The sequence below is a fragment of the Carcharhinus amblyrhynchos genome, chromosome 27, assembly GCF_965287045.1.
Source record: "Carcharhinus amblyrhynchos chromosome 27, sCarAmb.v2.hapA, whole genome shotgun sequence".
NCBI classification, from domain to species: domain Eukaryota; kingdom Metazoa; phylum Chordata; class Chondrichthyes; order Carcharhiniformes; family Carcharhinidae; genus Carcharhinus; species Carcharhinus amblyrhynchos.
In genome coordinates, this window is record NC_137350.1 from 9,267,375 (window position 1) to 9,285,594 (window position 18,220).

Consider the following 18,220-nt stretch of genomic DNA (forward strand, 5'->3'; position numbering starts at 1 on the left):
TCACCGACAACTGAAGACAATCTTTCACAACTTATTTTCTCCAAGCTTCGCGTAATTTTTAAAACCTATGAAACCAATTGAACAAAACCCAATTTTTTGAACATTCCTCCAAAATGATAACTTTCTATTTCTTCTATCACGTCACTGTGCTCATTTCTGAACTCCCTTCCTGTAAGGGAGATTCAGAGAAATTATGTTCCAGCTATGGCCAGCCAATAATCTGTCCAAATTCAAAATCACTTCCTTGCTTTTATATTGAATGGCTGCATAAAAGCACAATTTCCTTATTCCAATGCCCTTGTCTAGCTGCATGTCTCTTTGACTAACTACATCTTTCTGTTCTGCTGTTATTTAAAGTCTTACTATTTAAAGTAGATTTCTTTTCACTTACTTCCTGCTACAAATTTATTGAAATTTCACTTATTTGCATTTTCCACCAATGATCCTGCCCCACTAAGCTGCTCATGCCTTCTTGCATTCTTCCCCACAATTTGCCATAACTCTTAACTATTAAAATTAAAGATTAAAGTTTATTTATTAGTCACACGTAAGGTTTACTTTAGCACTGTAACGAAGCTACTGTGAAATTCTCCTAGTCGCCAGAGTCCAGCGCCCGTTCGGGTCAATGCATCTAACCAGCACATCTTCCAGAAAGTGGGAGGAAATCGGAGCACCCGGAAGAAACCCACGCAGCGACATGAAGAATGTGTAAACTCCACACTGACAGGGAGCCAAACCAGGAGTTGAACCCAGGTCTCTGGCGCTGCGAAGCAGCAGTGCTAACCATGTGCTACTGTGCCGCCCCAAATTTCAATTGCATTCATTTTGTGTCTATGTTCAAATTATTTCTTTAAATGCAATACCAGCAAAGATTTCTAGGTTTCACAGTCCAACTCCAGAGAATACACAGGATATAGATAGGCTGGAAAATTGGGCAGAGAAATGGCAGATGGAATTTAATCTGGACAAATACAAGATGATGCATTTTGTAGATCCAATTGAGGTGGGAGCTATAAAATAAATGGCAGAACCATCAGGAGCCTAGACACAGAGACCTGGGAGTACAGGTCCACAGATTCTTAAAAGTGACAGCACGGGTGGAAAAGTTAGAGAAGAAAGCATATTGTACGCTTGCCTTCATCAAACAGGGCATCGAGTATGGCAAATTATGTTACAGTTATATAAAATGTTGGTTAGGCCACATTTGGAATATTGCGTCCAATTCTGGTGTGGAGGCTTCGGAGACAGTACAGAAAAAGTTTACCAGGATGTTGCCTGGTATGGAGGGTATTAGCTATGAGGAGAGATTGAATAAACTGAGATTGCTCTCCCTGAAAAGAGGGAGACTGAGGGGCGACCTGACAGAAGTTTATAAAATTATGAGGGGTATAGATAGGGTGAACAGTTGGAAGCTTTTTCCCAGGGCAGAAATGACAATTACAAGGGGGCACAAGTTCAAGGTTTCCTCCCACACCCCAAAGATGTGCTCTTAGGCTGATTGGTTTTACCAAATTGACACTATTCTCCCCTGAATCTGGCTAAGTCAGGGGTTCTATTCGTAGACACGCAGGGTAGAATAGGTGTAGGGTGATGCGGCGGCGTGGGCTTGTTGGGCCGAAGGGCCTGTCTCCCGTGCTGGGTTGTTCTTTGTATAAGGGGAGAAAGGTTCAGTGGAAATGTGCAGGGCAATTTTTTTTTTTACAGAGGGTGGTGGGGGCCTGGAATGCACTGCCAAGTGAGGTGGTTGAGGCAGATGTTAGCCACATTTAAGACTTATCTGGATAGACATATGAACAAATTGGGAATAGAGGGATATAACCAACTGGTCTAGATAGGACACCATGATCGGCGCAGGCTTGGAGGGCCAAAGGACCTGTTCCTGTACTGTACTGTTTTTTGTTCACATCTTACCAGTCCAAATAAAAAATCCATTTAACCCATTCTTTGCTTTCTACCTTTAGCCATCCCTCTATCCATACAACTAGAATCTCTTCCAGAAAATACGCCAAACTTTTTTCAACAAATTTCAGAGGCCGAAGTATGTTTCTGAAAAGAAATGAAATAATAAACATCAACTGAAACTCTGCCTGATTAGCCTGTGACTTTTGTAAGCAATTGTTAATTTCATTATATCTCCTAGTTCCAAGGCATGTCACTTGCGCCCTTTTTGAATAGGGGAGACCCTGTATCCAGTTCCAACACAGTTTCCATTCCTAAAATTTTCTGCAAAATTATAGTTCAATAGCTCTCCAGTATCTCCTCTCAACCCTTTCAATTTTCTACAATGTCTCTCATCAGGGCCTGGTGAGTTTATCACATTTTAGGCCCAATTATTTCATTAAAACTGGCATCATACCCTCCTTAGGTATGCCTGCAGCCTTCCTTTCACTTTCCTCTATAAAATGTTGGTGCAATTTCTTAGACCTTCACTCTAGAGAAGTCCACTGCCGGGACTGCAGAAAGAAAAGATCAAGGTTCATGGATCCCTGGAACAGATATGTCTGAGGTCTTAGAGCAGGGAGTCTGCAGCGCGGGGGGGGGGGGGGGGAGTCTGCAGCGCGGGGGGGGGGAGTCTGCAGCGCGGGGGGGGGGGGGGGAGTCTGCAGCGCGGGGGTGGGGGGGGGGGGAGTCTGCAGCGCGCGCGCAGGGGGGGGGGGGGAGTCTGCAGTGGAGGAGGTGAATTTAAGAGAGAGAACGCATTGAAATGGGGCAGTTCAACTTAAAAGGGGGTGGTGTAGGGAGGAGTGAGGGGCAGCCCATGATCAGTAAAAGGCAGCCCCCGAAGTGTGACTCCATCCACTTCTCTCCTGCCCCTTCAACAATTAAGTTAAAAAAAAGCTTCCTAATCCCACCCCACTATTCACTGTGGGGAAATATTCCTTCTGTGGTCCCCTTAATATGCTTTAGGATCCTTTTATTAAGGATGACTGGGAATGATAGTGCATTATCATTGTTGAGACAGACAACTATAAAACTTTGAGAGAAGCAATTATCCAGAATTTAGGCTTTTCCAGAATTAAATTTTGTCATAAATGTGCAGGAAAACATGAGATGAGGGAAGGCTATACAACCTGTCAAGACAACACCTTCCAGAATTTTCCTTCTCTAACGAATAAATCCTACATCACGGCAATTTGGGAAAAAAAGGTATCTGGAACAATACACTTTAAAGGAGCTTTAGACTCTCCTGAATCTGATTTAGGATTGTTCTGATTTAAGAATGGCTGGGAATGACTACACATTATTGTTGTCAATTGAGATGCCTATAAATCATTGACAGAAGCAATTTTCCAGAGTCCAGATGGTTCCATATGCGCACATCTAGCTCAAAGGCATTTTTCCCATCCATTTACGCAGCAGCCTTAAAAGCAAATCTTCAAAATGTAATCAGGACTTTGATTAATTTAAAAGGATACTTCAGATTGAAATACATTTCCTGAAGGTACTTTGAAGCTGGTGTTATTTTGGATGAATTGGAATAAACACAATGTAATTAACCTTTATTCTCCTGCTATCAACAGCACAAATACAGTACTTTGATTAATGCTGTTCCGTGGTGAACAGCATCAGTTATTGACTCTAAATTGGTGACACCAAACAACACTCTGGTTTTCAATTTGCAATAGGAATTTTGGTTTCCATCTCTCCCTGGTGCCTAGCAACACCATCCTAGAATAGAACTTGAAGCACTTAGATAATGACATACCACTGAAGTATCACAGTCACAGGAAGTCTCAGAAAAATCATTTTTAAATCTAACCTTGGTAACCACAAAATTCTCTGAAATCTTTTATGTTAAAATTTATACTAACTGATTGGAATAAGTACTCTTCTGATTATTAGCATTAGCGCAATGATCAATATCTGCGTGTTACAAATTTCTCTAGCTATGAAGTCATAACAATTATGAAGGTAATGCAAGAACATACACCATTAAACTATCAATATGCTATGGGTAAAAGAAAATTCAGCAAAATATTTTATAGTTAAAAGAAGAGCACTTCATCACCCTTTTTTTAAAAAATAGTTTGAAGTTTACTTATTTGTGTCACAAGTAGACTTGCGTTAACATTGCAAGGTAGATACTCTAGTCGCCACATGGGGAGAACGTGCAGACTCCACGCAGTGACCCAAGCTGCGAATCAAACCCAGGGCCCTGATGCTGTGAGGCAGCAGTGCTAACCACTGTGCCACCCCAACTCAGCTTGGAACTACCACCATGACAAAGCCATTGCATCTAGGAATTAAAATGCTCTTCCCAATCTAAATTGTTCTCCAAGGTGTCATATCTTCATTCCAACACAATGTTCACTTCTCATTTTTAAATTTATTTGTTCATGGGATGTGCTGGGCCAGTATTTACTGCCCATCCCTAATTGCCCTTAAGAAGGTGGTGATGAGCCATCTCCTTGAACAGCTACAGTCTATATGGTGTAGGTACACTGATAGTGTTGTTGGACAGAGTTTCAGAATTTCAACCCAACAACAGTGAAGGAACAGTGGTGATACAGTCCCTGTAAAGAACCTTGAAACATTTTTGTAAGTTGCAGTTGATTCACAAATGAAACCTGACGCAATTTTATAATTAAGAATAGGGTGGGATTATCCAGCCCCTTTGTGGCAGGTGCCCCAAGGGAGACTCTGTGGCCCAACCACAAGTCCACATTTGGTAGGACAGGACAATCCTTCCCAAGATGTTAAAGTAGTCATTATGAACATTCCACATACTTCATCAAAACTCCATTCACAGAACAAAGGGCCACAAAACCTGACCACAGTTCCTCCCGGTGGGGAGTTCAATAAACACTTCACCCAACCTTCAAATTTCTGCTGTAAGACAGGCCTGTTTTTAGCTTCATTACCTTGGCAAATGCATCCCGTCCGTAGCTGGCTTCCTGATCTGTGTGCTGTTTGTCAATCACATCACGGCCTGTGGCTACAGTCCGATACAACAAGGCTTTTTCCACCACATCAGTTTTTGTTGAAAGCAATTCTGCTATTACGGACACCAACTTACTGTTCTCAATGAGAACGGAATCACCATCCATTGCAAACTTCAAATTCCCCTGTTTAAAATAAAAACAGATAAGACAGGGTAAGCCATCATGAGCTGCTCTTTTGCTCTATTTAAGTAAAGTGATGGCCAGAAAGCAGATTTCTAGGATCATACATTCTTTTAAAAAGGCACCAATGGAGATTGAGAGTGTGAAGGACTGTCACACAAACATCAGAAGCAGCAATAAATTAGGTACTTTACTTCAATCAATTCAACTTTGAGAAAAGTGTTATTAATTTCATCAGAAGAGAATGGAAAAACTGCAAAATGTTGGACATGTGAAATTAAAACAAAAAATTCTGGAAATGCACAGCAAATTCATCAGCATCTGAAAAGTGTAAAGATGAGCTGTGATGTTTTGGGTATGCATTAATCAACAGCATGTGAGCAGTCTCTGCCTAAAAGCATCGTCAATCAAGCCTCCGTTCAGAAGTAACACTGTGTAACCCCATCCGTTCAGAGCAGTCATTTGGAAATGATTTGGTTTGTTGTGAATAGAATGGCCTCCCTGAGACATTGGGATCATTGACAGGGATCAGTAGCAGAGTAAGTGACATGGGGCAGAGGCAGGTAATGAGGCTATGGTATTGGAAGTGAGCGATCTTGGTTGTGAAAATAAGCTGAGGGTTCAGTGTACAATATTCAGAAAATCCAAGCAGTTACAAAATAAATGACAAAATCTGGGAGTTAGCTAGAAACAGATAAGGAAATGATTTGGATACATGCCAATGGGTAGTAAAAAAAAATTAAAAGTTACAGAAATGGAGGAATAAAAAAAAGTAAGGAAACAGAATATGATGATGAATGGAAGCAAAAATCTTCAAAGGCTGGAAATTTGCAGTTGAAATTGAAATTGCCTGAAATACATAGCAGGTCCATCTGCATCTGAAAATAGTGAGGACAGATTGACCTTTCAGATGCAGAGCCCTTGTCAGATTCTTCTAATCAAGTGTCACTAGTAGGCTTAGGGTGGCACAGTGACACAGTAATTAGCACTGTTGCCTCACAGCGCCAGGGACCCAGCTTCGATTCCTGGCTTGGGTCACTGTCTGCACGTTCTCCCCGTGTCTGCTCCGGTTTCCTCCCACAGTCTGAAAGACATGCTGGTTAGGTGCATTGGCCATGTTAAATTCTCCCTCCGTGTACCCAAACAGGTTCCAGAGTATGGAGACTACAGAATATTCACAGTAACTTAGTTGCAATATTAATGTAAGCCTACTTGTGACACTAATAAATAAACTACTTTGAACACATCAGGCGTTCTTCTCTCTGAAGAGCGATTTCTCAGAGTCATAGAATGATGGTACACAGAAGTAGGCATGAGGCCCATCATAGCCCTTGGAAAAAGCTATAAAATTAATCCCATTCTTCTGTCCTTTCCCTTAGCCCTCACCTTCTCCTTTTCAATGTATATCCAATTTTTATCTGAGTGTTACTGTTGAATTTGTGCATAAATCACTAAAAGCTAGCATGCAACTTCAGCAGGTAATTGAGAGAGCAAATGAATTACTTCATTTCAAAAGGAAAGGAGTATAACAATAGGGAAGTTTTGCTAAAACTATACAAGGCACTGGTTAGACCAAACCTGGAATACTGTCAACAGTTCTGGTCCACTTATCTAAGGAAATATACACTGGCATTGGAGCCAGTTCAGAGAAGGCTTACTCGGTTGATCTGGGTATGAAGGGATTTTCTTATGAGAAGTTGGGCCTTTACTTTTTAGAGTTTAGAAGAACATGATGTGACCTTAGAGACATATAGGAATCTCAGTGGCCTTGACAGGGTGGATGCTGAGAGAATGTTTCCTTTAGTGAAAGAATCTAGGACCAAAAGGCATAATTCTAGAGTAGTGGATCACCTACTTAAGACAGAGATGAGGAGGAATTTCATCTCTCAGAGGGCAGTAAATCTGTGGAAATTTTTACCTCAAAGGGCTGTAGAGGCTGGGTCATTAAATATGTTCAAGGCTGAGATAGACAGTTTTTATTCAGCAAGGGAATCAAGGGTTGTGAGGGTAAGGAGGAAAGTGGAGTTGAGGATAATATCAGATCAACCATGACCTCACTGAATGGCAGAGCAAACTCAATGGACTGTATGGCCTACATCTGCTCCGATGATTCATGGTCTTATAGACTTTCCGGACCCTTTCAGACAGTACACTTCAGGTCATCATAACTTACCACCTTAAAAATTTCTCATCTCCCCCTGAATATTTTACCAAATAGTGTAAATCTATCAACCTCCTATCAGTGGAAACAGTTTACCCATAATTACTCTATGAAATTAAATTTATCTTTTTAATTATGTTTTATGGTTTTATTTATTTTGGTTTGTTTTTAAAGGGTGCTAAAGTGCAGTAATACATGCTGTCAAAGACCCAAGGCACAAAGGATCATAGAATCATACAGCAGAGAAGAATGCCATTCAGCCCATCATGTCTGTGACAGCTCTTTGAAATAGTTGTCTATAATCCCACTTCCCCCAGTCTTTCTCTACAGTTTTGCACATTTTTCTATTTTCCAAACCTGCATGCATTTTCCTTTTCCTACATGCAAATCCCATGTGAAGGTTGTTTTTTTTTAATCTGCTTCCATGATCCTTTCATCATAACTCACTGTGTAAAAACATTTCTCCTCAACTCCTCCACACCCACCTCCCTGCTCTTTCATCAATTATGTAAAATTTGTGTCCTGATTACTGGCTCCTGCCAGTGAAAGGTTTCTCTCTTCTCTATTAAAACCCTTAAAAACAAGTCAGCAACATGTGAAGTGCTTCATGACAATAATTTTGCTTGTTGTTTAGCGCAAAATGGTATCAGAACACTTTTATCAGGGCAATATGTGTGTCAAATTGTTAAAGCTATGCACACAGCTGCACATATATACGTAACATTTGGCCTCAAAGTGCTGCACAAAAAAAGTAACATGAGTAAGGAGGTTCAACTAAACTCTAGATATTAACAGATGCAGTATTCTAAATACAGAACTGCTGTACACATTGACAAAAAACTCAAACAAAAAGAAATAGTTGCATAATGAATGAATCAGGTAAAAGTGTTTCAAAATCCTGGGTGCTGCTTTCATTTGACATTCTCAATGTTTTATTGTCTCAATAACAGAGCACTGAAGTGCTTTTTAGCAGTGAATCTAGCAGCGAGTGATGGGGTGATTTTATTGACAGCATTCAATTTTAAATCTGGCAAAAATGGGTAGACCTTGGTACATGGCTGTGTTCTACATATTTATTATCTGCATCTTAAGAGTGGTATTACATGATTCAAACAGGCAGTGAGTCAGAAATAAGAACATAAGAACATAAGAAGTAGGAGCAGGAGTAGGCCACCTAGCCCTTCGAGCCTGCCCCGCCATTCAATAAGATCATGGCTGATCTGTCGTGGCTCAGTTCCACATTCCCGCCCAAATGCACATGCCCACAACACGTGGAGTGATTCTATGATCAATGAAAGACAACTGAGGTCAAAAACGGTGCACAACAGTACTGAAATTAAACTAGCAAAACAAGCTCCTTTATCACTTCATGAAAAAACTTCCTGCCAATTTCCAAAAAAGTCAACATTATCCTGATGAACTCAGCTGAAGTCCTGAGGTTAGGTCATATCCACTCCTATGGGTAATAATGGGGCATTTAAAAAGTGCACAAGCTCAGGCGTTCCCAATGTTGTTGAGAGCCGTTAAGCACTTAAGTCCAGCCTCTGCTGTAACACAAGAAAAGCGCATCAATTTGAGCACAGTATGATCCCATAAACAGTAATTAAGTAAATAACCACAGCAGCTATCTTAAATGTCAGTTGAGAGATTAATGTTATCCAGGATACCGGATAACATTACTGAGGGAATTCTCATGTCAGAGATGTTGTCCTTCAGGTGAGAAAGTAAACCAAAGTTCAATCTATCCACACAGTTGAATGTAAAATATTTCTGGCCAATTTTCATCTTTACATCACTAAGAAAACAGATTAACTGGGATGTTCAAAAGCACAGCCTTTGTTTTCATATGTACACTGATGACACCTAGCTCTACCTCACCATCACCTTTTGATTTGATTTATTATTGTCACATGTATTAACAATACATGAAAATATTGTTTCTTGCACGCCATACAGACAAAACACACTGTTCATAGAGAAGGAAAGGAGAGAGTGCAGAATGTAGCGTTACAGTCATAGCTAGGGTGTAGAGAAAGATCAACTTAATGCAAGGTAAGTCCAATCAAAAGTCTGACAGCAGCAGGGGAGAAGCTGTTCTTCAGTCGATTGGAGAGTGACCTCAGACTTTTGTATTTTTTTCCCAAAGGAAGAAGGTGGAAGAGAGAATGTCTGGGCTGCATGGGGTCCTTAATTATACTGGCTGCTTTGCTGAGGCAGCGGGATATGTAGACAGAGTCAACGGATGGAAGGCTAGTTCAATTCCTACGCTCTTGATGAATTATCAGACTGCTTATCCGGCCTCCAGTACTGTACGAGCAAAAACCTCATCTAATTTAATACTGGGAGAACTAAGACCTATGTTTTCAGTCTCTGCTTCAGTCCATTCCCTCTCTACCCCTCTCCCTAGCAACAGTCTGAGACTAAACCAGCCTGTTTGCATCCTCCTCCCCGAGGCTGACTTCATATTCATACCATTATTCAGATTGTATACTTCCACCTCCATAACATCGCTCGACTTCATCCCTTTCTCAGTTCATCTGCTGCTGAAGCCATTATTCATACCTTTAGTACCTCTAAACTTGATTATTCCAGCACACTGATGACTGATCTCCCACAATTTAGTTTTGGTAAGCTAATCATCTAAAAATCTGCTCCCCATATCAAGTTCAGTTCTCTATCACTCTGTGTCTGCTGACCTACACTGGCTCTCAGTCAAGTAATGTCTTGATTTTTAAATTCTCATTTGTTTTTGGATCTCTCCACTCCTTAAATCTGTAAACTCCTCCAGCCCCACAACACTCCTGATAACTACACTCATCAAATTATGACCTCTTATGCTTCTATAATTTTAATCACTTCAACATTGCTGACCATGCCATCAGGTGCAAAGGCCCAAAGCTCTGGAATTCCCTCCCTACTCCTTGCCACCTCTTTAATTTGTTATCCTCCTTTAAGATACCCTTCAAAATCTACCTTTTTGACCAAGCTTTTGGTCATATGACCCACTATTTCCTTATGTGTGGAAGTGTCATGTTGCTTTCATCATGCTCCTATCTCTCCTATGCTTTTTATGTTAAAGATAATATTTAATTCTAAACTGTTATTATCACAATGTAAGAGTTTATTGTACCTTGGCTGTAGCATTTCCAACTTTGCAATAGTGACTTAACTTCAGAAGTACTTTATTAGCTGTAACACATTGTGGATGCCAAAGTTGTAAATGGCACTACTGTATATAAATGTGAGTCATTCTTCTGAGATAGGCATACAATGCTACTTCTGATGTTTGGATGTGCATTTTAGAGTCACTCGTGCTTCAACAGCGAAGAGTTCAGGTTCTTAGAGGGTGGACTTTGGAATCGCATTAAGCAAGCTTAGCGGGGAAAAAGAAGAGCCCCCATAGTGCTGATGCAACTTCCATACAATAGTTGCGGATGAGTTTTACATTTCGAATTTTCAGATGAAGGGTAAACTTAATCAGGGGGACATTAAAAATCCGCTAGAATTATGCAAAGAAAATTTAGGAGTTATTCCTGTGTCTGGCCAATATTTCTCACTCAAAAGATAGAATTAAAACAGATTTAACACATCAGCCAGCTCAATGCTGTTTTTTGGAGACTTGTTATACAAAATCTAGCTGCCAAATTTGCTTACATAACAATAGACGAAACAATTAATTGCGTCTTTCATTTCAGAGTGTTTTTGGTAAGGTGTTAAATAAATCTGTCACTGGTTAAATGATAGCAATTCCATACTGGTGTTACATCTGTAGTGCCCTTTAAGTCTACATACATTTTTGGCAATGCTTTTCTATTCATCTCTCTTTTTAGATCCTATGTGACTTGGCATTAAATTTTATTTGGTAACACCCCGGTACATTTTACTGCATTGAAAGTCCACCATAAATGCAGGTTGATGTAGCGGATTGTTAAATTTACAGCACACATTGTCAGTTTATGGAAAGGGAAAATCCCATTTTGTGTCAAACTGTATCAACAACATGATTTGTCAAGAATCATATAAGTTGCTATTAAGCAATAGAAAACAAACCCTTCCAAATGCACCAATGAAGACAGATAGCCCTAAGGCACCTGTTTTCTCTCAATATTGCTGCTAAAAATAGTACTTCTATGGGATTGTGAAGCTCAGGGGAGTTTTCTAGTGACCTAGCCAATACTTACTCCTGAACCAACATCACTAAAACAGATTATCAGAACATTATGTTTTGGAACCTTGTTTCGTATCAATTGATGCACTGCTTCCTGTGTCAGAAACAGTGAAGACATTTCATTGGCTGCATAGCACTTAAGAACAGCCAAGATTGTGAAAGGTGCTATATAAATGGAAAGTCATTCTTTATTTTCTTCTTTTACCACTAGGGCTGCCTGTTCAGTCTCTCACAGCCAGCAGCAGCCACACAGGAAACCTTTAGATTCGCTAAATTCAGCATTCTGGGAATGGGGAAGGATGGCACTTGGGCACCTCTGCATGCCTATAGGTATCAGCAACATAAAACCAAGTTGTCTCAGAAACAGACATTGGAACAAGGCTAAATAACATGAGCCTCGTGATCCCTTATAACACTAAATACGACAATAACACAAAAAGGGAACCTGTCAGCAATCTGCATGAGCAGACAGAAACAACGTAGACATGTACAATATCAGGCTGTCGTATAAATCATTATCAAATAGCATCTCTGCAAACACTGGCATATTTAACTAGCCCAAGGAAGTAAAAACAATTTTTCATCCCAGGACTCCGTAGCAGAACCCTCTTTTCAAAGAGGATTCACTGCAAACGAAAATCAACTCTACACAAATGTCACATTCATTTCTCAATTCAAACAAGCAGACATAATGCAAATTATTTTTGTCACTCTGTGCCTTATGCCTGCTTCATCTTGTGTTAGGGGGTTTGGGTGGGGGTTCTTTAGGGTTTGACTGTTTCCCAAAGAAAGCTGCTTAAGTGTGTCGTCCTTAGATTTTATAGTTATATACATCTTTAACTCTAAACGAGGTTGGACTTCTCCTTCCTCCAGATCTCCTGTTAATTAGCCATGCGATATGCATCACAGTCACAACATTAGATGTTTCTGACGGAAACCCTTCACTGAACGCCCAAACGTATCACAAATGAATTTTGCATTGACTGCTGTTTGTTCCATTTCCTCTCCTCCTATCAAACAGTGGAAATATTTATGCAAACACGTGGCTTTCCATTGGTGTACAAATTTTCCACCAAGGTAACAAAGATTTATCTGCATAAATGCAGAGAACCAGGTCTCCCAGAATTCAAACTTAACCAGCCCCTGCGTAAAATGTTCAAAAATGGTGTTGAGCTGATCCTTCCACAATGTTAGCAATTTAGTCACTTCAAAATTCAAATTTTCAAGCCTGGGTTATTTGGCTGATTTTCACTCCATTTCAAGTTGTTACTCTTTTCCCTCCCCTCCTGAAAGCTGACAAAATATTTGTACTCAAACTCTGGTGCCTTATCAAAGCGGACTGCATGCAGAATTACAGAATAGACCTAACCTAAAAAACCAAAAACAAGACTTTGGTTCAATAGGTTTATGATCTACACCAGCTTCCTCCCTATTTATCTAACCCAATTAGCCCCTGCCGATCATGAGGCCGTAATAAACTAAAAATAAACCTTCTGCCCTTACTCAGTCTGTATCCCTCTGTTCCCCTCTTATTCACGTACCCATTCAGATGCCTCTCTAATGTTGCTAATGTGCTTGCTTCCACCACCACCTTTGGCAACGCATTCCAGGCACCCACCACTCAGTGAAAAACTTGCCCTGCACATCTCCTTTAAACTTTCCTCCTCTCTCTCACCTCGAACCTGCGTCCCTTTGAAATTGTGTGGAGATGCCATCGTTGGACTGGGGTAAACACAGTAAGAAGTCTCACAACACCAGGTTAAAGTCCAACAGGTTTATTTGGTAGCAAACGCCACTAGCTTTCAGAGCGCTGCTCCTTCATCAAGTGAGTGAGGAGTTGTCTGAAAGCTAGTGGTGTTTGCTACCAAATAAACCTGTTGGACTTTAACCTGGTGTTGTGAAACTTCTTACTCTCTTTGTCTTTGACATTTCACCCTGGGAAAAAGCTCTGACAATCCATCCTATCAATGCCTCTCAATTGTGTAGAGTGTAAATATTCAGCTGTTTCAGTTATACATATATCAGTAATAAAACATTGTGTTTTTAATAGTTCATGATGGACATTATTTGTTTGAATAAGGAGAGATATGGTATAAAACTTATTTTAATTATGGAATCAGAATAATTGTGCATAGATGTGACCACTAGATGGTGCTGCATGACAACTTTTTTAAAAAAACATTTTTTTATAGCTCTTTTTAAAGTGACAAAGCCAATGTTCAGAGTGGACAAGACCAATCCACTCCTTACTTCTCTAAAAATCAAATTCAAATTCCAATTGAATCCAATTCATAACCCCCACAAAGAGAGACAAACAAGATCCAAGCTGACATGAGAGAAGGCATTGCACCCCATCTGGGGATTGATCTGATGCCTGATCTTAATCAAAAGGCCGAGAAGTGATGCTGCTCTATGACAACCTGGCAACTGCACAGACATGGTCAGGAGTGACAGTCACAAGATAGATAGGAATTTGGTACCCATTCAGATTCAGCTTATCTAAGCATTCACTTTATCACATTATCCTCTGAAACGAGTTTTCTGTTTTTTTTCCTTCATTCTATGGACTGACCTCTCGGTCACCCTGGTTAAGAAATTTATGAGATATAAAGTCCAACACAACCAGTCCATGTTTATGCTTCATTTCGAGCCTCCTTCCATATTTACTACATCAACATAAACTTTTTATTCTTTTCTCTCTCATATGCTTACTTAGCCTCCCCTTTGCTTTACCTATCCCACGTGATAGCAAGTTGCACAGTCTCTCCACTCTCTAGACAATTTATGGCTTGATTTATTGCTAACTAATGATATCCCCGAGTTTCCTCTTCCCCACAATGGAAACACCCTTGTTTGCTCTTGTCGATACCTTTCATAATTTTAATGACCTCTATTTGTTCATACACCAGTCTTCTCTTTTCATGAGTACAGAGACCAGGATGTTCATCCCTTCCATGTTAACTCTTATCGCACTCTCCAGTGCCTCTGTATTCTTATTATAATATGGTACTGAGAACAATTCACTCCTCTCCAAGTGGGTTTAACAAAGATTTGATGCAGGTAACATAGAAATTAAAGCAGTAGGAGGCCATCTGGCCCTTCAAGCCTGATGCATCATTCAATCTGATCATGGCTGATCCTCTACCTCAACACCATACTCCCACGCTCTCCCATACCCCTTGATGCCTTTAGAATCTAGAAATCTATCTACGTCCTTCTTAGATATGTTAACTACTCCACTCTATCCCTCTATAAATAAACCCAAGTGCTTGCCTGGTTTTTATAACCTTATTAATCTGTGTTGCCACTTGTAGTGATTCTGTATTCTCCCCGTCCCTGTTGTATTCAATTGGTCAGCGTTAGATCATGTATGTCTGTTGGCTGCTTACTAAACTGTATGCTGAGAGTCAAACCTGTGGGTGCAGTTACAGAGAAATGAAACTAAGCTGTGTGTGTAAAAAGGCAAATTTTTTTAAAGCATTTGCAATAAAGTTCCTGTTTACACAAAAAAAACTGGTGAGATCACCTCTGCATATCTCAGGCACAAAATACCATTGCCCCTCCACCCTCACCTCCAACAAGTGCAAGGCACTCATGATTTATTTCGAAATCAGCCGCCTCTGCCACTTCCCTCCCTTCTTCTAACCCACGTGGCAAAATTTCCTTTCATTATCTTCCTTGTCCTAGAACTGAACTCACATCTTTCTCTAGCTTCCCTCTTATGGCAACACAATGGCACAGTGGTTAGCCTCATAGTGCCAGGGATCTGGGTTCGATTCGGTCTTGGGTGACTGGGTGAAGTGTCTGTGTGGATTTCATCTGGGTACTCCGGTTTACTCCCGGATCCAAAGATCTGCAAGTTAGGTGGATTGCCCATGGTTTGCCCCTTAGTGCCCCAAGATGTGTAGGTTAAGGGAATTAGCTATGGTAAACATGTGTGGTTACTTGGGATAGGGCAGAGGTGGGGCCTGGGTAAGATATTCTGTCAGAGATTCTGGGCAGACTCCATGAGCTGAATGACCTTATGCACTGTTGGGATTCTATGATTCTACCTTCTCTCTGAGGTCATGTTGTCCATGAGACCCACTTCCTATTCCTACTAAACTGATGATCACCCAGCTTCCCCTCCTAACTACATTTCTTTCAAACAAATCAAACAATGTAATAATGCCTCTGCTATTTTTTGTTCTAAAATGTCTGGGTCAGGGCTTTAATCACAGAATTGGTACAGCACAGTACAAGGCTATTCACTGGCTCTCCGAAGGAGCAATTTACGTAATGCGCCCCCCCCCGGCCTTGTTGTTGCTCCGCATATTCTTCCGGCAATCCGATTCCTTCTTAAATGACTTGACTGAACCTGCCTCCACCACACTCACGGATAGTGCAACACAGATCCCAATCACCAGATACGTGAAAAAGTTTTACCACATGTTGCCATTGCCTCTTTTAACAATTACCTTACGTTTGTGCCCTCTGGTTTTCAAAGCTTTCACTAATGGGAACAGTTACTCCTACTTACTCTATCCAGACTGTTCATGATTTCAAATCCCTCTATCAAATCTTCTCTCAACCATCTTTTCTGCAAGGATACCATCCGAAATTCTCCAATCTGTTTACCTACCTAAAGTTTCTGATCTTTGGAACCATTCCTGCGTATCCTTTCTCTGGCCTCTCTAATACATTCATATCTTTCCTAAAGTGTGGCAGCCAAAACTGTACACAATACTTCTGTTGAAACCAAATCAATCTCCTTGCTTTTGTAGTCAAATTAATATTTTTTAAATTACTTACTAATTTAGTAGTCTATTAATAAAGACTAGGATGCTGCATGCCATTATTGACATCCTTGTCATCCTTCCTGCCATGTTCAATGACTTATGGCTATATATACCTTGGCTCCTCTGCTGCTGTATCTCTAAAAATTGTATGCTTTATTTTGTTGGGTCCCACTGCATTAAATTTTATCTACTACTTCTCTTCTACTAATCTATGTTCACCTGGCACAGTGATTAGCACTGCTGCCTCACAGCAGCAGGGATCAGGGTTTGATTTCCTGCCTTGGGTCACTGTCTGTGTGGAGTTTGCATGTTCTCTTCCGGGTGCTCCAGTTTCCTCCCACAGTCTGAAAGACATGCTAGTTTGGTGCTTTGATCGAATAGGCACCAGAGTGTGGCAACCAGGAGAACTTCACAGTAACTTCATTGCAGTGTTAATGTAAGCCTTATTTGTGACTAATAAATAAACTACTTTTTTTGAAGTTTTGCACCAGGTCCCTCACTGCTCACAATGCTTCCAAGTTTTGTATCAACCGTAAATTTTATGTGTCCTGTTCACCAACATCTAGGTGATTATTATACAACAGGAGTGAGGGTCCCAACACTAACCGCTGGATAACTCCTTTATAAACCTTCCAGCAGTCTGAAAAACAGCCATTACCCTCTGTCCCTGTCACTCAGTCAATTTCCAGTCCATGTCATTACTGTCCCTTTTATTCTATGAGGTTTAATTATGCTCTGCGGCATAGCATTTTATTCAGTGTTTTTCAAAATCAATGTGTTCTTTGAGTTAGATTAATTTACTAAATACACCTTTTTTATTTTAAATGTGGTTATATAATTCCTGATCTCATTTTTATCACCTCCTCCAGATCTGTCTCTATGGTAAAGACTGAAGCAAAATAATTATTTAATATTTCTGTCCTTTCACAGTTGCTTCCTGTGGCTTTATCATTGTCTATTCCAAAGTGACTTTCCTTTTCTAATTTATGTGTTGTTATTATTCTTTTCTTTGATAATTTAATTTCATACATCCTCTTTCCTTCCTAATTGTGTTAACTAATGTCTTAATCTCTTCAAATTTCCCCTTCTGTTCTCTCCTGCTATCCTTGCATTGAACATCTGGCTCTTTGTCTCTTATTTTGTCTTATGCCTTTATTCATCTATGATGTCTCATTAATGTTACGCTTTTTTTAGAATTTTTTTCCCCTGAAAATTACTTTAAACGTTTCCCATTGCTGCTACATATCACAGCTTATCAATATTATTCTCTCAAGTTACAAAGTATTTACAGCACTGGAACAGTTATATTCTCAGTCCCTCAAAATTAACTTTCGAACGATCTACTGTATTTATCCTGGTCTTTGTCATACTCGTCCTGTAGACTACCCTGATTAGTGTAACCTTAATCTGTTATTTCCCACCATGTGGATTCTATTTCTGTCTTTCTGATGACTAGGTTATTCATTTTTGTTAAACTGTCAGTATGTTTTCTCAAATAACTACAGCTGTGTAACTGTTAATCCAGCTTCTCGCTTTCCTGCATACATTATATCCTGCGATGTCTAATTCCCATTCTAGATTTTTCTGCAGCCATAGTCTCAATAATCCCTAATGCTTGCAGTTTATTATTGCCTTCAGATCATGTTTTATTACTGACACCATGTGCAATGCTGTATAGAGAGTTTAACAAATAGCTGAAGGATGAGGGACCTGCAAGAAATGAAAAGGAAATAACAGTTCCTTTCACTTTATTTTTAAGCATTATTTTACACTTCTGTTTTGTAACTCTATTTGTTCTCCAAACATTTATTTACCTCCTCCCCAAGGTAAAGTCAGCCTAGTCCTAGATGACTCCTTTGATAGGGAGAGCTGACTAGTGGTGATTTAACCTGAGGGTCGCCATATCTTGGGCAAGGGGCAAGGTTAAGAAAGCAGGGCCTTCATGAATAATCTTAGCCGGTATGTTAATTGAATCTGTGCAGTAGGCGTCATTTTGCATTATGAACCAGCCATCCAGCCAACTGAGATAACCAACTCGATCCACCTTAGA

General features: G+C 40.2%; 1 protein-coding gene across 1 annotated transcript in view; it reads right to left on the reverse strand.

Annotated features, from left to right (window-relative positions):
• myo1d (myosin 1D) overlaps positions 1-18,220 on the reverse strand; it is a 520,742-nt gene that overhangs the window by 387,923 nt on the left and 114,599 nt on the right. Inside the window, exon 8 of the mRNA XM_080213488.1 lies at positions 4,863-5,066. Within this exon, the coding sequence (XP_080069614.1) occupies positions 4,863-5,066 (204 nt within the window). The remainder of the gene's footprint in view (positions 1-4,862; positions 5,067-18,220) is intronic.